This window comes from Pelodiscus sinensis, chromosome 8 (assembly GCF_049634645.1).
Source record: "Pelodiscus sinensis isolate JC-2024 chromosome 8, ASM4963464v1, whole genome shotgun sequence".
NCBI lineage: Eukaryota > Metazoa > Chordata > Testudines > Trionychidae > Pelodiscus > Pelodiscus sinensis.
The window spans coordinates 69,043,873-69,062,153 of NC_134718.1; the positions used below are offsets into that span (position 1 = coordinate 69,043,873).

General features: G+C 45.4%; 1 protein-coding gene across 2 annotated transcripts in view; it reads left to right on the forward strand.

Annotated features, from left to right (window-relative positions):
• SORCS1 (sortilin related VPS10 domain containing receptor 1) overlaps positions 1–18,281 on the forward strand; it is a 477,135-nt gene that overhangs the window by 436,477 nt on the left and 22,377 nt on the right. For both annotated transcript variants that reach the window (XM_075935517.1, XM_075935516.1), the window contains exons 20-23: positions 5,962–6,095; positions 8,922–9,045; positions 12,997–13,109; positions 15,892–16,023. In XM_075935517.1, the coding sequence (XP_075791632.1) occupies positions 5,962–6,095; positions 8,922–9,045; positions 12,997–13,109; positions 15,892–16,023 (503 nt within the window). The remainder of the gene's footprint in view (positions 1–5,961; positions 6,096–8,921; positions 9,046–12,996; positions 13,110–15,891; positions 16,024–18,281) is intronic.

Sequence of the window (18,281 nt, forward strand, 5' to 3'; positions counted from 1 at the left end):
TGGCTCCTATGCAAAATGCAACCCACCACCTGCTCTCTCTCCACTGCCAGAAAGAGGAACAGTTTCCCCCAAGGCATCATGGGAGTTGTAGTCTCTAAAGCCAGCTTCCAACACACAGGATATTCCCACTAAAATTCAGAGGCTCCAATAATAAAGGCGGACTACACAGAGATTGCAACTTGGAGGTTACTTTATTCACCAAGAAAGCAGCTGTTTGTGGGGTGCAAGGCAGCAGCTGTTTAGCAACACTCTGAACAGGTCAAGGCAGAGTGAAGTATAGTCCTATAGTTACTGAAAACTAGAGGGGAACTTACCGGGACAGTACGACTTATAGCTCTTCTCGAAGATGCCAGGATAGATTTCGGGTGCGATTTTCAAAAGCCACCTGTGTGGGACTTGGGCTCCCAACTCCCACTCATGGTCTTTGGACAATCACCCCTCTTAATAATCACAGGAGGTCAGGACCCCGATTTTATGCCTCATGTTAAAAATGTCACCTTGTGCAGCACAGCCCCTCCTAGCATCATGCCAGGGCTTTGATTCCAAAATTAATGCCGTAGGGAATGTCTGTACAGAAGGGCAAAAGTAGAGTTAAGGTACGTAAGTTCAGCTATGTCAATTGCATAGTTGAAGTCAAAGTAGCTTAATTCAGTTTTTGGCGCGGTCCAGACAACAGGAAGTCAAAGGAAGAACACCGTTCCTTCGACTTCCCTTACTCCTCGGGCAACGAGGGTTACAGAAGTCAGAGTAAGATGCCTGCTATTTCAAAATTACTTTGAAAGAATAGATTTGCCGTGTAGACACGCACTCTGTTATTTCAAAATAATGGGAGCTATTTTGAAATAAGCGTGTAGTGTGGACATAGCCGTAGAGAACTGAAACTTCTTTCATCTTACACTCCTCTATAACTTGGATTTCACATTTTGGGACTTCAGCCACGTGGTTCCGTATGATGAGGCTTTTGCAGATAAAGGAGACCCTTGCGGAATCGTTATTCGTGAGTTTGTGTATTCGTGGGTCTCTCCCATTTCCCCTATTGCACAGGGCCTCAGGGAGTTAACGGACAGAAGCAGCAATCAGCCACTTCTCTCTTGTGCTCACTATGATAGCCGAGAGCCGCAGGTAGCTCACCACTGAGGCCGGGTTCCACAGTGAGTTCAAAAGCCACAGGAAACTCCCCACAGGGGCTTGGAGTCTCAGAGACTCACTACAGTGGCCAGGGGCTGCCTCCCTCTCTCCCCCCTCCCCCCACCCAGTATTCTGAATTTGGCCATTTGCAGTGGTGCCAGGAATGAATGCACCACGAATGGCAAAGACTTACTGCAGAGGGAATGTCTCGCCTTTGGGGCCAAGGCTGAGTTTTTTCTTAGCAGAATATTTGTCTTGGTGTAAAGCCCTATTGAAATTAGACAGACAGAGGCCTGTGTTTGTGAAGGCAAAAGATGCTGTGTACAGATTTTTTTTAACTTTCTTATTCAATGTTGACTCATCAGTCACGGTGTGGGTTTGGCTCTCGAGACAAACCAATAACTATACCTTGTTCTCTGCGGAAAAGCCAGTTCTTTGCTCCCTCTTAGCCTCCCCTGCCGCCTCCCCTTTATGGAACAGTTAGCAGATTGTGAGGCAGGGGTAATTTCTAATAGATTGTGCAAATCCCTGGAAACAAATGTGGAATTGGTTTGGTGGTAATATTTCCAGGGAGGTTCTGACAGTGTCTGGCATGCAGGCGTTGTAATCAGCTGCAGCTTAACAAGAGGAGTTTTCATGGGGACAATCATCATTATTCTCTTGTTTGAAAACGAATGAGCCTGCATGATACAATAGATGTTTTCTTATGCAGCTCACAAATGGAAAAGAGAAAGCAGTTGTCTAACTCAGCCACCTGCAGTTATTTCCTGTCGGGCCAGCTGATCGAATGAGCCCGTAGCCTTTGGACACTGCAAAGTGATACTTACAAAGGTGGCCTTTGTATCTTTTTAAGTGATACAATTTTCAAAATGGCCTAAGCGACTTAGGACCCTAAGTCCTATTAATTGGCCTTAGATTTCCAATATAAGACAAGCATTCATAGATCTACCTTGATATTCTGAAATCTCATTAAAAGTCTGAGTGCAATAGTGGTTTTTGGATGGGCTTTTTGTACCATTTCCATATCAAATTACATTTACTGGTACAAAAATGCATTTTATATTTAATCTGTTTCACTCACCACCCATTGCCCTTGTCACTTCCCTGATACTGCCACAGTCTCTGGGCAGACCTGGTTCCCGTGAGCCAAGGTGGAATAGTACTCAGTTTGCCAGCTGTAAACAGCCACAGAGGGTTGGAAATCAGGGTTGTTCAAGGGAAGTTGGGGGCTTTTTAGCTACACCTTTTCCTACAGACCTCAATTCCCCTGCCATGCCAGCTGCAGGGTAGTGGCATGGCGCAAGGAATCTTCCACCCAATTCACACCACTAGCAATCACCTTTAACCTGAAGACTCATGTGTCCTGGGGCCCATATTACAGCAGCAGTGAGGAACCAAGGATCAGGAGAGTGAGCAAAAATGAGATTTATGCCACCTGTAGGCATGCACATCCATTGGGCTCTGATTGCAAACCACTTCTTTAGCATTAACACCATCTCTGAATCATCTCTGCAGGCATTTTAGGCCAACAGGAAACTTATTCAATCTCCCTGCCTGTTGCTTTTACTCTAAAATCATGTACCGTGTTAAAGAAACTCTTTGGATACAGGTCAACCCTACCCAAGTGATGTTCTCACTGACAATTCTGTGATCCCGAAACATCTCCTGTGGGCACCGGCAGTGATCTTGGGCAAGAGGCAGAGGTGTAATGATGAAATGATTCATCGATGGCACATAAAATGGGGGAATGCAATTCCCTTGTAATAGGACAAGAGTTCTCTTCCCCCCTCATATGCCTATATAGAGTGATACAGTGCCACCTGCTGTTCAACCAATGCAGTCCAAACAGCATGTCCATTGGAATGCAGATGTTCAATAACTGGGACGTGCCTCCTGAGTCTTTCGTTTTCTATCATAACAAGGAAGCAGTGAAGGCCTGAAAGGGCATTAAACACTCAGGCTGTGTCTACATTGGCACCCTTTTCCGGAAAAGGGATGCTAATGAGACACTTCAGAATTGCAAATGCCGCGGGGGATTTAAATATCCCCGCTGCATTTGCATGAACATGGCTGCCGCTTTTTTCCGGCTCGGGGCTTTGCTGGAGGAAGGTGCCAGTCTAGACGGGATCTTTCGGAAAATAAAGACTTTTCCGAAAGGTCCCTTATTCCAAAGTGTATCATTAGCATCCCTTTTCCAGAAAAGGGTGCCAATGTAGACACAGCCTCGGCGTTTCCAGAGACATTCTCAGCACCAATATAAAAACGAGTAGTCCTGTGGCACTTGAGAGACTAAGAAAAAAATATAGGGTCTCGAGCTCTCTCTCTCTCTCTCTATGGCTACGTCTACATTGGCCCCTTCTCCGGAAGAGGCATGTTAATTTCCAACTTCAGAATAGGGAAATCCGCGGGGGATTTAAATATCCCCCGCGGGATTTAAATAAACATGGCCGCCGCTTTTTTTCCGGCTTGGGGAAAAGCCGGAAAAAAGCGTCTAGACTGGCGCGATCCTCCGGAATAAAGCCCTTTTCCGGAGGATCTCTTATTCCTATATATGTTTGTTAGTCTTCAAGGCTAGGTCTACACTAGGGGATAACTTCGAATTAAGATATGCTACTCCAGCTACGTTATTTGCGTAACTTGAGTCGAAGTAGCTTAAATCAAATTTTGGATCCATCCACATTGCAGGAAGTTGATGGAATCACACTCTCCCTTTGGCTTCCCTTACTCCTCGTAGGAGCAGGACCACCAGCACCAACAGGAGCACCGTCTCAGTTAGAATTAGCGTACCTTTATTAGATGCACTCATTTGAACCTTGGAGGATCGACTGTGGCAGCTTTGATCTTCTCCGTAATGTAGACATCGCCAAAGGTGTCATGGGACTACTTGTTGTTTTTAAAGTTACAGACTAACATGGCGACCCCTCTGAGAGTCAGCACCCGTATGTTTATCTATTGCTTTAAACACAAGGTAAACTGGCCTCAGTGGGAACTCTGTTGGAGATGACATAGTTCATGGTCCCACTTACAGCTTGACCACTTTGCTGACACTTTAGAGTCTTTCTCCTTTGCATTTTCTGCTGCTCCTGGACACTTGGGCTACATTTACACTGCAACGCTATCTCGGGATACCAGAATATCCCAAAATAGTTTTCCTGCATCTTAACAGCATGCCCATTATTTCAGGCTCGCTATTCCAACATCCCTGTAAACCTCACGAGGAGTAAAGAACATTCCACGAGAAGTAAGGGACATTTCAGAATCACCGATTATTTCTAAATTTGGTGTTGTGTTTCTATATCTAAATAAGATTTCTAAATAAGATTGAAATAAGATATGCAATTTGTATAGCTCAAATTGCATATATTATTTCAAACTATGGTGCAATGTAGATGTACCCTTGGTGAATTCAGAACAAGGGCACCTCTCTTGAAATACACACAAGCCTGGACAATGATTTATTTCAGTTCTGACTCCATACCGGAGACTAGACTCTATCAGCAATTCTCCTGTGGCTGTAGAGTATACAAAGGAGTAGGACAAAATTCTCCAGAGCTTCCAAAGTGTGAGGAAAAATAGGAATAGTCAATAACTCTTGGAGATGAGGCAGGGGATCCACCGGCAGCCATCAGAACAAAGATTACCCATAATCCTGGTCTGCAACAACTCCATGCTAGGCAGATCCTGAATGCCCCTTGACCGTACAGTGGTGCTGGGTGGTGTTTAACAGTTGTCACATTTCTACCTCAGAGGCGGCTGCATTTCAGTGGGGTAGCACAGAGCCTGAGTATTCATCTTAAGCATAGTCATTTACACCTTCTGAGCGCTCACATTTTGTAGCCACTCTGCACAGGTATAAATGATTATGGTGCTAAGCAGTGGGGAAGGAGCTCACATTGTTCTTTGTGGACAAATAACATTCCACAAAAGATGCTATAGATATGTGAAATCACATGGGCAGCACTGGTGTCAAATAGAGGCTTCCTTAATGGAACATCCAGACCACTCCTGGATACCGAAAATTAGTTGGATGTCCTCAATTCAGTATTTGGAGCTTCTGGGTGCAGGATTGGGACTGAGCCTGTACTGGAGAACTGTGCTCTAAAATTACCTTCTGGTTGGTGTTTTCTCTCTTCTTTTTGTTAAGGAGCACGCTACTGTTCCCCAGAGGAATGGCAGTGATATATATAGAAAACAAATTATAAAACAAGTTTTGATTACAGACCACTTCCCTGCACCCACATCCCTTCCACCAAAGTGGGAAAAAGGACTAGCTAGAGCAAGTTCCAATGTAAATTTAGTTGGTCCATTAAACTACAAAACTTGGCATGCTATGGAAACAAAAGGCACACTCTAGATGAGAGAAAAGGACCACATGGGAAAGGAAAAACTAGCGCTAAAAGGAAAAGATTCGAGGGATAGATGTTTTGGTCCAGGTCTTGTAATTATATAAATCCACATAGCTCCACTGCAGTTCATGGAGTTATACCCAGCTGGTGTCTGGTTTTTTTTTTAGGAATGGATCCCAAGTATTTGTAATATTATTATACTTCTCCTAGTGCAAATTTGAGTGTACCTCCAGAGTAGTCCATATAATGTGTCTGTCTCCTCCTAGCGGTAGTCCATGTATATAAGTTTGAGTCTGCTACCACCTTTCTGTAGAAGTCGGGTGCGTTAGTCCAGGTAGTAGCAAATCCTGGTTTTTGATGCATGAGTCTCAAGTGTCTCTTCCCAACAGCTGTACAAAGCTGGAACGCATTGCTCACACTGCCTCACATGACTTTCTTCTTCACTGTGTCATGCTTCCCCCGTTCGCCACTGCTTCTCTCTCTGCAGGCCCCCTGGAACATGTTCATTTGTCTCTCCCATTTGTGACGACCAAGAACAAAGAAGTCAATGCTACGGCGGTACTGTGGCCCAACCAGGTGGGCACGCTGACTTACATTTGGTGGTTCGGGAACAACACTGAGGTTTGTATTCCCCGAAAGAGCCATCACAAACCAGTTTAGGGGAATAACATATTCATGAGTGGGCGGGGCTGGTGAATACTCTTGAATAGTGGACTATCTAGTCCAGTGGCTTGCCTCTGCCAGTGGCCAGCACCAGGGCCTTCACAGCAGGATGTACCATACTCCACAGTATATGCAAATCAGCCCATTATTTTTTAAAAATATTTAGCTATCCCTGCGTAGGGCTAATTTGAATTTTATGCAAATACATAACCCCCTATTGGATAATGCAGAGGAGATCTGATTGCAAAGTAGGCTAAAATGTTTTTTCTTTCTTTCTTTAACTCAAACTCAAATTTGACAATTTTTACAAAACTCTCTGTGCTGACGTTTTCCGTTCATTTGGAGCTGCCTCTGCGTAGCTGGAGGATGGAAACCCTGTTCCCTTGTCTGTGTGTCGTGCATGACTAACAAGAAGGAAAACTTTTTATCAGCAACTCCAACACCTACCCTCTAACCTAATGCAAAGTTCTCATTTTGTCTGTTAAACTATGTATGCAATAATTTCTCATTATGACACTCTGGGGGATGCAAAAGCTGCACTGTACATCTAGCTGCCTACAGTCGCTTCTTACCATAAATAGCGCATATACGACTTTCTGCTGTCTCTTTAGTTAGATTGCCTGCAAATGTTAACCAGGTGCTTTGTCGTCGTTGTTTATCTGTATACAGAAGTACCCAAAGGTGCCAGTTAGATTCTGGGGGTAAAGGTTTCATAGATGATGAACCCAGAAAGGGCCATTAGATCACCTAGTGCTACTTCCTGCATAGTGAGGTCCTATCATTTTACCCAGTAATCCCTGCATGAGCCTGTGTTTTATGACTGAGCTAGACTATGATTTTAGTGTGGCAACGCTCTGGCCATGTCCCGAGGGCCCTGCACTTCCTGGCAGTTAAAGTTTGCCTCAGAGGCGCGCTGTGACCCTCCACCCAGCCTCTAGCCCATTGGGCCATCCCCATCATAGGCTAGTCTATGGCTTGGCATGAAACCCCTCCCTAGTCCTGGTCCCTTCTCTCAGGGGCAGACTCTGTAGTGGCGTGGGAAGGGCTGAGGGGAACCTGAGCCCACCCACCACTCCGGGTTCCGGCCCAAGGACCCTAAGGCAGTGGCAACGGGCAGCGTTTCCTCCACTCCCGGTGTCACAGCCTGTTCCTGGGTCACTTCCCCAAACAATCCCTCCTAGTATCTCCTCCCTGGTACCCGACAATCCTTCCTGCTCCCCCACAGCCCTCTTCCACGCTCCCATCCCTCGCTCTCTCCGGGCACCTCCTCACTCTCAGTCCTTGGCCTCCTCCTGCCCTTCCTGAGGGGAAGCCTTTTGAATTGGCCCCAGCAGGCCTTCAATGGCTGCAGGGGCCCTGATTAGCCTGCTGCCTCAGGCAAGCTCTTAAATGGCCCCAGGGGCCTGCCGGCCTTGATTACGTGGCAGCAGTGCCTGGCCAGTGCACTCAGGGAACAGAAAACTATTCACCCAGTTTCCTGTATATTTGCCCTCCACCGAGCTACTGTTCCAGCTGCCTTGATTTAAAAACATCATTTGATGGAGCATCTACTCTACAACCTTAGATAAGTTTTTCCAGTGGTTAATGAACCCGGTTAAAATGGCACCTTATTTTTAACTTGGATTAACTTAGCTTCTGGTTCTAGTCATTGGATCTTGTCATACCTTTGTCTGCTAGACTGAAGAGCCCTCTAGTGTCAGATCATCTTCCTGTGTAGTTTCTCACAGACCGTGATGGCCACCATATTCTAGCTCAGTCATAAGACACAGGGCTCTTGTAGGGATTAATGTCTCATGCAGAGATTAATGGGTAAAATGATATGACCTCACTATACAGGAGCTCATCCTACATGATCTAGTGGTCTCTTCTGGCCTCATCATCGACAAACATTTTACCCTCGGAATCTCGTCAAGCTCCCAGTGATTAGGGGTGACCTAACTGCTCCCATGGAAGTCGATGGGAGTTCTGCCACTGACCTCAATGGGAGCAGAGTTAGATTAACTCAGGGTGCTTTTGGAAATCCAACGCAGGAGAAGAATACAGGAGGTTATGGCGGCGGGCACTGGGTGAGGTAAGAAAGGCCAGTACTGCAAGCACTAGGATAGTGTCTTAACACACATACATGGTAGCTTAGCATTCTTCCAGCAGAACATTGTGTAACCATGAGCATCTTCAGATAAATGGTGTTATTCCATTGGTCACAATGAAACAAATGTCAGAGGCCCAAACCTTCCCTAACCCTTCATTCCGGTAAGGTAATTTCGGTGTCATGGAGGCCCCCTTAGGATTTTGCAGGAGAAATCTGGGTCAATTCCCAGCTTTGTTACAAACTCTGCATGACCCAGCGCAGGCTACTTTGGTTGTGTATATCCCGGCTCCTCAGTTGTACAGTGGGGATAATGAACTTCCCTTTCCATTTGCTTGTTCAAAACATAATCCCTCTGTGGTGATGACAGCCCCTTGCTTCTACTCAGCACTTAACACAAATGGGCCCCAGTTTTGTTGGTGGCCTCCATGCTACCGTAATGCAACTAAGAGGAAGTGAGTTTTAAATGAGATAATTTTGTATTTCCATTAAAAAAACCCCACCTTTTAAGATCTCAGGTCATAAACCTAGGATGGAGAAACTAGTCAAGGAGTAAAGAATCACTCCCCCATCCTCCCTCATAGCTCCAATGCACAATATACCTAACCTCCCTCCTGTTTGGCCCAGCAGAGGTAGGACTTCAGGGATTGGGAAGATCAATTGGCAACGTAATTCCCCCTTTTCTCATGTGTTTGCAGCCGCTGGTAACCCTGGAGGGGAGCATCGCATTCACGTTCTCTGGGGAAGGGATGAACACCATCACGGTACAGGTCTCGGCGGGGAACACCATTCTACAGGACACGAAAACTATTGCAGTATATGGTGAGCCCTTACCCTTGTATTCATCTCTTGATTCCTTTCCTCCCCTCCCCCGCAAAGCAGCGGCAGCATCTTTCTGCACAGGGTGAGATTATAGCGGCATAGACGTATCCAGAGCAAGTGTGCTGTGTTTGTGATGCATCAGTACGTCCTACATTGACATATTGCACCCAGCGCTTATTAAAAGAGAAGCACAGCAGGATTGCTCCAGAATGCTTTAGGGCAGATTCTGCTCCCAGTTAACTGAGGTACATCCAGAGTAACTTCTCTGAAGGCAACTGGAGTTAATCCAAATTTACACTGGCCCACCAGAGACTAGACTCTTGCTTTACAGTACAGCCTCTTCTAGATGATTATTGTACAGTAGAACCTCAGAATTAGGAACACCAGAATTATGAACTGACCAGTCAACCACAAACCACATTTACCACCAGAAATTCACAATCAGACAGCAGCAGACAAAAGCAACCACAAGGAAAAGCAAATCCAGTACTATGTGTAGTGTAAACAGCTAAAAAAGAAAGCACCATTTTTCTTACGCACGATAAAGTTTCAAAGCTGTATTGAGTCAATGTTCAGTTGTAACCTTCTGAAGGAACAACCCTCCCATTTTGTTCAGTGTTACCGCCATTTCAGAGAGACACCGAATCTCCACTCCAAAGATGTTCAGAACTCTGAAGTTCTACTGTTCAATTTACACTGGCCTCCAGAGGACTAGACTCTTGCTTTACAATAGAACCACTTCTAGATGATTTAGCATTTATAATTTCATAGATGACAATTGGAAAAGTGAGATATGTTACTGGCTGGATTAACTCCATTGACAGGCAGATGTCCTGTCCCGGTATGATCTGTGTCCAGCATAGCACTGTCGACTTTTGTCTCTCCCCGGTATTGCAAGCGCAGATCACAGAGCTATGTTGGATAGTCTCCCTGCTTTGGACTATTTCATGCCTCTAATGGAATTATGCCTTCTCTAGACACCATTCAATCAGGCTTTGATCCTTGGGCCTCATACAGATACTGTGGAAGAGCAATGGTGTTTCCCTGTGGAGTAGAGGAGATTGCACCACATGTCCGGTATTTGCACTGTTCAGATGATAACCTCTGCTGAGAATCGTGCTGTGTTACCAATGGGCTGCCTTCTCCGCTAGTCTGGGGAACTCTCCCGTGAAAGCTTAGGGCAGCTTGAACTGCTCTCAGCTGCCCCAGGGACCATACCAGCCATAAAGGTCACCAATGCAAGCCAGTGCTCTGATCACATCTGCTTTCTCTGCCCCGTCCTCAACACAACTCTTGTCTGATGGCCACAAGGGGAGGTGGTGGTGAGGGCATCAACCCCCCACCTCCCCGCTCTCGCCCTACCTCTGCTGGAGGTTGGGACCAGGAGGTTATTCTGACAAACTCCCTGCCCTGGGAATTGGAAAGAGCTGATGGAGAAAAACTAGAGTAGCCCCATGCAGGGGAAAGTCCCAGGAAATGAGGTAAGCCAGTGTAACAACCCCTTCATGCTGCTGGAGCATGGTCGAGAGCTTATAGTGTGGCTGAGATGCTGGCACAGTGTAGATTTCTAGTGTACAGCATATATGGGTCCAGTGAAGGGCATATATTATTGGATTGTTTGCTAACTACCTCCCACCCAGCTCATGAGAGATTCCCCAACACTTAGCACCAGCCTAGAGACATGGGATTCATCACAGATTAAAGGGGAAATTATTTTTAAAAAATATTGGCAGTACCTCTTTCCCTGCAGGCTGGGCTTGGCGGTGGAAGCACCCCGGCAAACATAACCAGCACTGCGAACAGCGATGGAAATAGTGAAAGATGCTCACCGAATTCCTTTTTTACTTCTTATCCCAAGGTTGTTTCAGTGCGACAGTTTCTCCCAGGGTGGTGGATATAAATGCGCAATGTCTCGCTACCAGAGCATCTGTTAAAATCCCATCCAAATCCCAAAGCAGCTTTCTTTTTCCATATTTCAGGAGCCATGTTTTAGTGTAACATTTCAGTTCAATTCCCCGTTCCAGCACCCCTGCTGCTCAATATGGTAAAGTCATTACGACGCTGCCTCACTTCTTTCAAGTGCAGCTTCTGAGTGTTTCATTTGCATCCTTTCATGCGATAAACATCCTAATGACTAGATAAGTCACCTGCCTTTTGGAAAGGAAAAGGAAAAGAAAAAAAAACAACAACACAGCCGCCTACATGAGGAGCTTCCTGGCTCTGAGTTTTGTTCCATTTTGTGACACGCTTGACGAGTTGATCATTCATTGCTCTTTGTTGGGAATTTTGGGCTGAAATTAAGGAACGTGACCAGTGGCATATAAAAGAGTCAATTTATGAATGGCACAAATTTTAAATTGCTTGGTAAGTTTCAGTCCATTTCCCAGTTGACAAATATCCACGTGGAAAAACAGACAATCCTCACTATTGACATCCTTCTGGGGAGTCCCAGCTGAAACCCCAAGGGCTGATTGGCCAGTCTGATTTACCCTGGAAACGGTTACTACAAGTCAAGCCATAGCTCCATCGGCAAGGCAACATGGAGTCACTTGCATTGCTCCCCCTGGTTCTATGCCTATTTCTTAGGTGAACCATGACCTTCCATCTTGGGGCTGATTGATCTGCTTCTCCAATGCAAAGTTCGCACACACAAATTGCATGAAACAAGGACACAAATCTCTGTAAATCAGCGTAGCTCCTTTGGCTTGAATGGAGGCACCTCCATTTACACCAGCTGAGTATCTGGCCCTGAAGGTTATAGAGCCATATGTGCCCAGTCTATAAATGTAGGACCAGTTATAAAGTTCAGCAGTTGAATGGCATTACTCAGTAAATGACCTTGTGCACAACGCAATCAAATATGGAAGGACAAGGATGCCTTTCTGGATGTGCGTAAGTGCTTTGCTAACCAGTGGAGTTAGAATGACGTACTCTCCTCATAGTGTGGGGGGGGGGAGTTCTCATCACTGTTCCTGAGTTGGGAACTGTGATGGAATGGAAACGTTGGGAATGTTATGGAGCTGTTTGAGCCATTGCTTTGGGACTCACATCCCCTCCACTTGGTCCACAGCAGCTGGAGCTTGTTAACCCGCAGGTTCATTACAATGCCCATTTCTATTGGTAGCAGAGAGTGTAGTTCTCTGATGGAGATTCTGCAAGCAAGGAGAGGTGACTATGAAGTGGCTGAGATCCTTATTTGAGGGGCAATTGACAGGCTGGTTTATGTATTCGTACAAATATTAAGAGTCCCAAAGCCTTTGCAGGGATGCCTTTTTACAGCAGAGTACAAAGTTCAACCTCTCTAGTCTGGCACTTTCTGGTCCAGCAACATCCATTGTCCAGCATGATTTTAGTTACCCAGATGTCCACTTGTCATGGGTGCAGCCAAAAATCCTGTGGTCCCGTAAAGTTTGTTTACAGCCACCTGTTCTGGGTCTCAGTGTTCTGTGCTGTTATTTAACTTTAATTTACCTCTACATGTCTTCTCAGAGCCTGGTACGTTGAGGAATAGTTGGTAATGGTGCTAGACAATACTGACTTCCTGTAGATCTGAAAATTATCTGGTTTGACACCGGTCAGGTCCCAAGGGTGCCGGACTAGAGAGGTTCAAAGTGTAATGCAAATCTAAACAAATAAAGATTGGATTATGGTTAGAAAAACCTTAGGGTGAGGACGATTAGGGTATTTTTCCGCCTTCTACAATTTTGTGAGTGGTGCCCCAACACCCGTAGCCTTTGGGTGGATACCTGAACTGTTGGCGTAGTGGACATTGATCATCATAGCTCCATTGGCTTCACTGACGCTACAGCCATGTACGATGGCTGTGGATCATTCAGTTGGGATAACTATCCTATTACATTGGCTAAAATCCATCGCAATGTATCGTGTTAGTCTGACAACCCAATACCGCAGTGCTGTCAGGAAGTAACGTGTGTGCCGTTGTATCCCCAGAGCGATTTCAGTCTCTCCGCTTATCGTTCTCTCCAAACCTGGATGAGTACAACCCGGATATTCCCGAGTGGAGACGGGACGTCGGTAGAGTGATCAAGAAAGCACTAGTTGAGGTAACCAATGGGATATGGTTTTTATTCCTTACCACTTCATTCCCTCCATGATTATTGTGTCTATCCTGGGCCTCGATTTGAAGAACAGAATGATCTGCCCAACCAGGGAGCCAACAGATCTTAGAAAGAGACACACCCCATCGTGGAGGTCTGTTGAAAAGCTGAGCTCTCCAGCCCTATTTTTTGTGTGGATGGGTATAATGTGGGTAGGCCCGATGGGCTTAGGTCATGCTTCTGGGAAGCATCACTCCTTTTTGATTACAGGAGCCAAAGCAGAATACTTCAAAGGAAAGTGTATGCAACATCCAAGTTGCCCCTATGTGAGCAATTTGAACACTGCAGAATAACAATTTCTCCCCTTTGCTGCTGTCTTTATATTTTTTTCTGTCAGTGGCCACTGACCCACAAAAAAAAAATCAGTTGGGGACCACACACATCCTTTCAAAGTGGGTGGGGGGAGAAAAGCTTGGGTCTTCCCCAGGCTCTAGGGTGGGGACAGAAAAGAGGGGTTCAGGATGAGGGATGGGGCTTCAGGCTATAGCAGGAGGTTATGAGGCACAACACAGAATGCAATTTCATCTTTAAATCTCATCAAAACATAGAGGAAAAGGAGGAATAGAAAGAAATAATATTTCAATGGGCTTTGGTTTGTAGCCTTTAGATCTCTGTGTGTCTACATCAAGTATCTGATGGCCCATTTGGATTCTAACTTGGTTTTTTCAACATCAATGATGCAATAAAACAAAATCAAATCACTAAAAATAGATTAGAAACCTGGGGTATCAAGGCTATTTGTCAAACCAAAATGATACAAAACCACTAAAATTGTTGTTTATATCAGTGTTGACCTGAAAAAGAGGACTGTGTTGACACTCCATCTATGTCACACAAGTCCTATAGGATTTAGGGCTAAAACCGAGAGAGCATTATAGAAATTAAATAGATCCTCCACAATTACTCTAAAACCTAACTAATTCAATTATCTCCTTGCTATATATATTTTACCAACCTAGACACATTAATGGAAGATTAAGTTCCTACTATAGTATACCGCATGCTTATATAAAGATTCTTTAGAAATATCATTGTTCTCTACTAAGTTCTCTGGGTCTGTTCTGTATGATAGATTATGATCTGCCTAATTTGGGATTATCCAATATAATTTTATTTATCATGATCACTCACTCCTCTGGCCCCTCAAACATTGACCCATCCCTTTCAGCCATGTCTAGTACCTGCCTAATGTTGCAGAGAATGGTGAAAAGGCATCTAGTTAATTATCTGAAATGTTACATTTGGGAAAATTCCTTCCTGTCCACTGCAGGTGATCACTTTGTATCCTGGAGGATGAGCAGTGATAGTCCTTGTCTTAGCCTCTTAGCTCGGTGATTACACACAAATCAAACACATGCTCTAAACACAAGACCACAGGAGTTCTGCAATGTGAGGAAGTAAATGTGGGACCATCTCTGCTATCTTTTTTCAGCATTAAGAACAAGTCTTGGGAGACATATTGTTTCCCTGGTCCAGGAAAGGAGCTTACATTTTCAGCTTCTGAAATTGTACCCCTCAATGTCAAAGCTAAGCTGCTGGACTACTTCCCAAAGATACCTGTGTTTATTGAATTGGCAATATTGATTAAATATAGCGACGGTCGCTGTACACGGATCCCTGCTGTTTCATTTCACTTTGGTTGATCTTGTTTCGCAAGACACAGCCACACAACCAGAGGATAATTAATTACTCTGGGTAGGTAATTCCATTTGCTGACTCACGCAAAGTCTGCTCTGTCCCACCCTGGTTTTGCCCCCTTGGCATTGATGGAGTTGCTGCTGATTCACACCAGTGTGAGATCGAAACGAGGCATTGGAGCTTTTCCTTACACCTGGGTTGTTGAGAGAGAAAACAATAAGGTTGTAACATAAGAATGGCCATACTGGGTCCGACTAAAGATCTAGCCCAGTATCCTGTCTGCCAGCAGTGGCCAATACCAGATAATCCAGAAGGAGGGAACACAACTGGTAATCCTCACGCTATCCCTCTCCTGTCACCCATTTACAGACAAACAGAGGCTAGGGACACCAGTCCTACCCATCCTGGCTAATAGCCATTGATGGACCTAACCTCCATGAATCTAACTAGCTCTTTTTTTGAACCCTGTTAAAGTCCTAGTCTTCACCACATCCTCTGGCAAGGAGTTCCACAGGTTGACTATGCATTGAATGAAGAAAAACAACTTCTTTTTGTTTGTTTTAAACCTGCTGCCTATTAATAATTCCATTTGGTAACCCCCTAGTTCTTATATTATGGGAATAAGTACATAACTTTTCCTTATTCACTTTTTTTCCACACCAGTCATGATTTTATAGACCTGTACATTTCTCACCCACCCATGTCACTAGCCAGCCAACTCTGCTGGAGGGAAGAATAAGTAAATATGCGTTTGTTTGATCTCTGCCTCGTCACCAGAGGTATAATTATTTCCGCATCTCTAGAACATTCTAAGACTGGCACCATTGGAGATGCTCAGGATCAGTAATGCAGAATGTGGGAAAAGTCACTCAGCACCAGTCAGTGCCTTTAGGGGCTCACCTACCATACTGATTATGGTATAAAAGCGCAGACAGAACAAGAGTACGGAACAGTACTACTAAGTCCCTGCCCCGGCTTTCACCATCGCTGGTAGATCCCTCAGTGAACCTCCTGCAATGCTTTAACACACGAATTCTTCGTTCCGGGCTACCACTGACGTTTACCTGTCAATGTTTGTCTCTATAACCAGGCAACAAGCATTTCAAGCAAACATATCCTGGTCGCAGTCCTGCCTGGTTTGCCCACATCCGCCGAGCTCTTCATTTTACCATACCAAGATGCCATGGGTGAGAACAAACGAACAGCAGAAGACCTGGATCAGGTATTATTTCCATCTTTGGCAGAGTGGCGGATGTTGTCCATGGGAAGGGGGGCAGGGAAGAGATTTCCAATGCGGGTTAAAAAATAAAAATAAAAAAGGGGGCCATTACATTGCAACCAGTGGGATCAAAACGACGAGCTGGGGCTAGGCTAAGTTCTGGTTGCTTTGCCCCAGGAGTGCAAAGGGGAGTCGGGGATCCCCCAGTGATGTCATTAGCAAATCTGGAATGTTCCATATCTGTGGGGCTAAGCAGCTTGCAACCACGCCGAGCAGTAACCTGCCGAGGGGTTTATGTGAAATGGGGCCGGTTAGTGAGGTATTCTCACCGTGTCTGTTTGCAGGTGAGCGTTTGCCACGTCTGGCCTGAACCCCCCACAGGCCCGTCCTCCGCCTTTGGGCCAGGTCCTCAGTGTTGCTAAACCCCTGGAGAGCCAACACTGAGGCCAGGTCCTCAGTGTTGCTAAACCCCTGGAGAGCCAACAGTACCCCTCAGGATTTGCCTCTTGGTCCATAGAACGAATGAACTGAGTCTTCCTCTCGACAGCTAAATCAATCTTGAATTTTCCCTTCCTCTCTGTTAAGTTGATGTCCCCTGGAATTTATTCCCACTGCCATCAGCCCCCTGCAGTGCTTTGTAAACCCGTGTTAATCACACCCTGTTACCAGGCGCAGAACAGCCAGGTCATCTGCCATCTCATACTTACCCTTGCTCGGCCTCCATCTTCTTTAACAAACGACTCATCTCCGCCATTTTCTCCCTGTGCAAGCTATAAACACCCGGGAAGGTTTTACTACCCTGCAACACCCTCCCACCCCCACCCGCTCTCCACTGGGAAGAAAGGCTGTGCATCCACTATCTAATTTACCACTGATCAGGGTCCTTCTGCCCTTCGCTGCTTATTGTATTCTACAAATTATTATGAATCTGTTTTTCCTGGTAATCCTGAAGTCTCCATGGTCGTAAAGAAAGGAAATGCTGGCAAGATGTCATAAGCCTTTTCAGGCGAGGGGTGAGCTACAGCTTTCAGAGGGACACCAGCACCATCTCTGCTAGTCGTCTCGAGGGGGCTGTACTGTAATCTTTCAAGTTATATAGTGATAGAAATGTAGCCGTGTTAGTCTGGTGATGTTATCTTTGTAATGGGTTAGTCTTACCCATTACAAAGATAGCTTCCCCAATTATCACCTCTAATATCATTAGCTCACAGACATTTACCTTCTCCCCCCCCATCCTTCTGTTCTGAAATTTGATTTGTCCTTTTCATATGTGTTCACTTTTTTTTTTATTGCATCCTTTGGTATATAAGGTCGTGCCAATTTTCTTCCACTATTTGATCTGAGGAAGTGGGTCTGGCCCACGAAAGCTCATCACCTAATAAACCATCTTGTTAGTCTTTAAAGTGCTGCATAGTCCTGTTTTTTTTTCAGGTTACAGGCATTATTGTCAGGGCATAGCCTGCTGTTTCCTATGGAGCTGCCTCTTTGCCGCTTTCCACCTTGATATTAAAGCGTGTATTTTGTTTTGTGGGTGGAGCGCTAGGGCCCTTCTCTAGTTGACTGTAAACTTAGGATTGTTTTCAGTGGGAACTGTTTGATGCAGGCTCCGTATGCCCCATTCAGCATTCAGAGCACCTGAGACTTGCTCAAATACTGTCCCAGAATGCGAGGGCCTCTGTTGACCCTGTTTTTTCTGAGGTCCCGAACCTTCTCAACTTGCCTCCAAACCCCGGTGGCAGTGTTACCTGGGGTTCTTTCAACTCAAACCTCTCAGTAACTTTTACTCTCTGCGAGGTGATGTCAGGAGATAATTCAGGGGAGACACGGCCATCCAGCTGATAGATGGATGGTACAAATAGGGCAACACAAGAGTGTTTTCACTTAAAGCTAAACTTCACTTAGTTTCAAGCACTTACGTCCGCAACAGGTTAGTAAAACACCCCCACCCTTGATAGTTACCAAAGTCATGTGGCTCTTGAGTGGCACCGGGCAGGCTTCCGATAGCCAGTCTTCCGTCTGCCGGTGGGGACGGAGATGCGTCCAGATGTGAAGAGTCCTCAAGGAGTCCTCGAGGTGTCCCTCCAAGTGTTCCCAAAATTGTCCCCCTAACTCAAACTTTCCTTCCCTATTTATCCATTAGTATTGCAATAACATGTCTTTCAAAAACTTGTTAGGCAAGTACTTTTTAAAGGTTAGGCAAGAGGTTTTCTTCTGATCATCACATTCACCAGATGCGTTTTTTCTTTTTCAGAGACTCCATG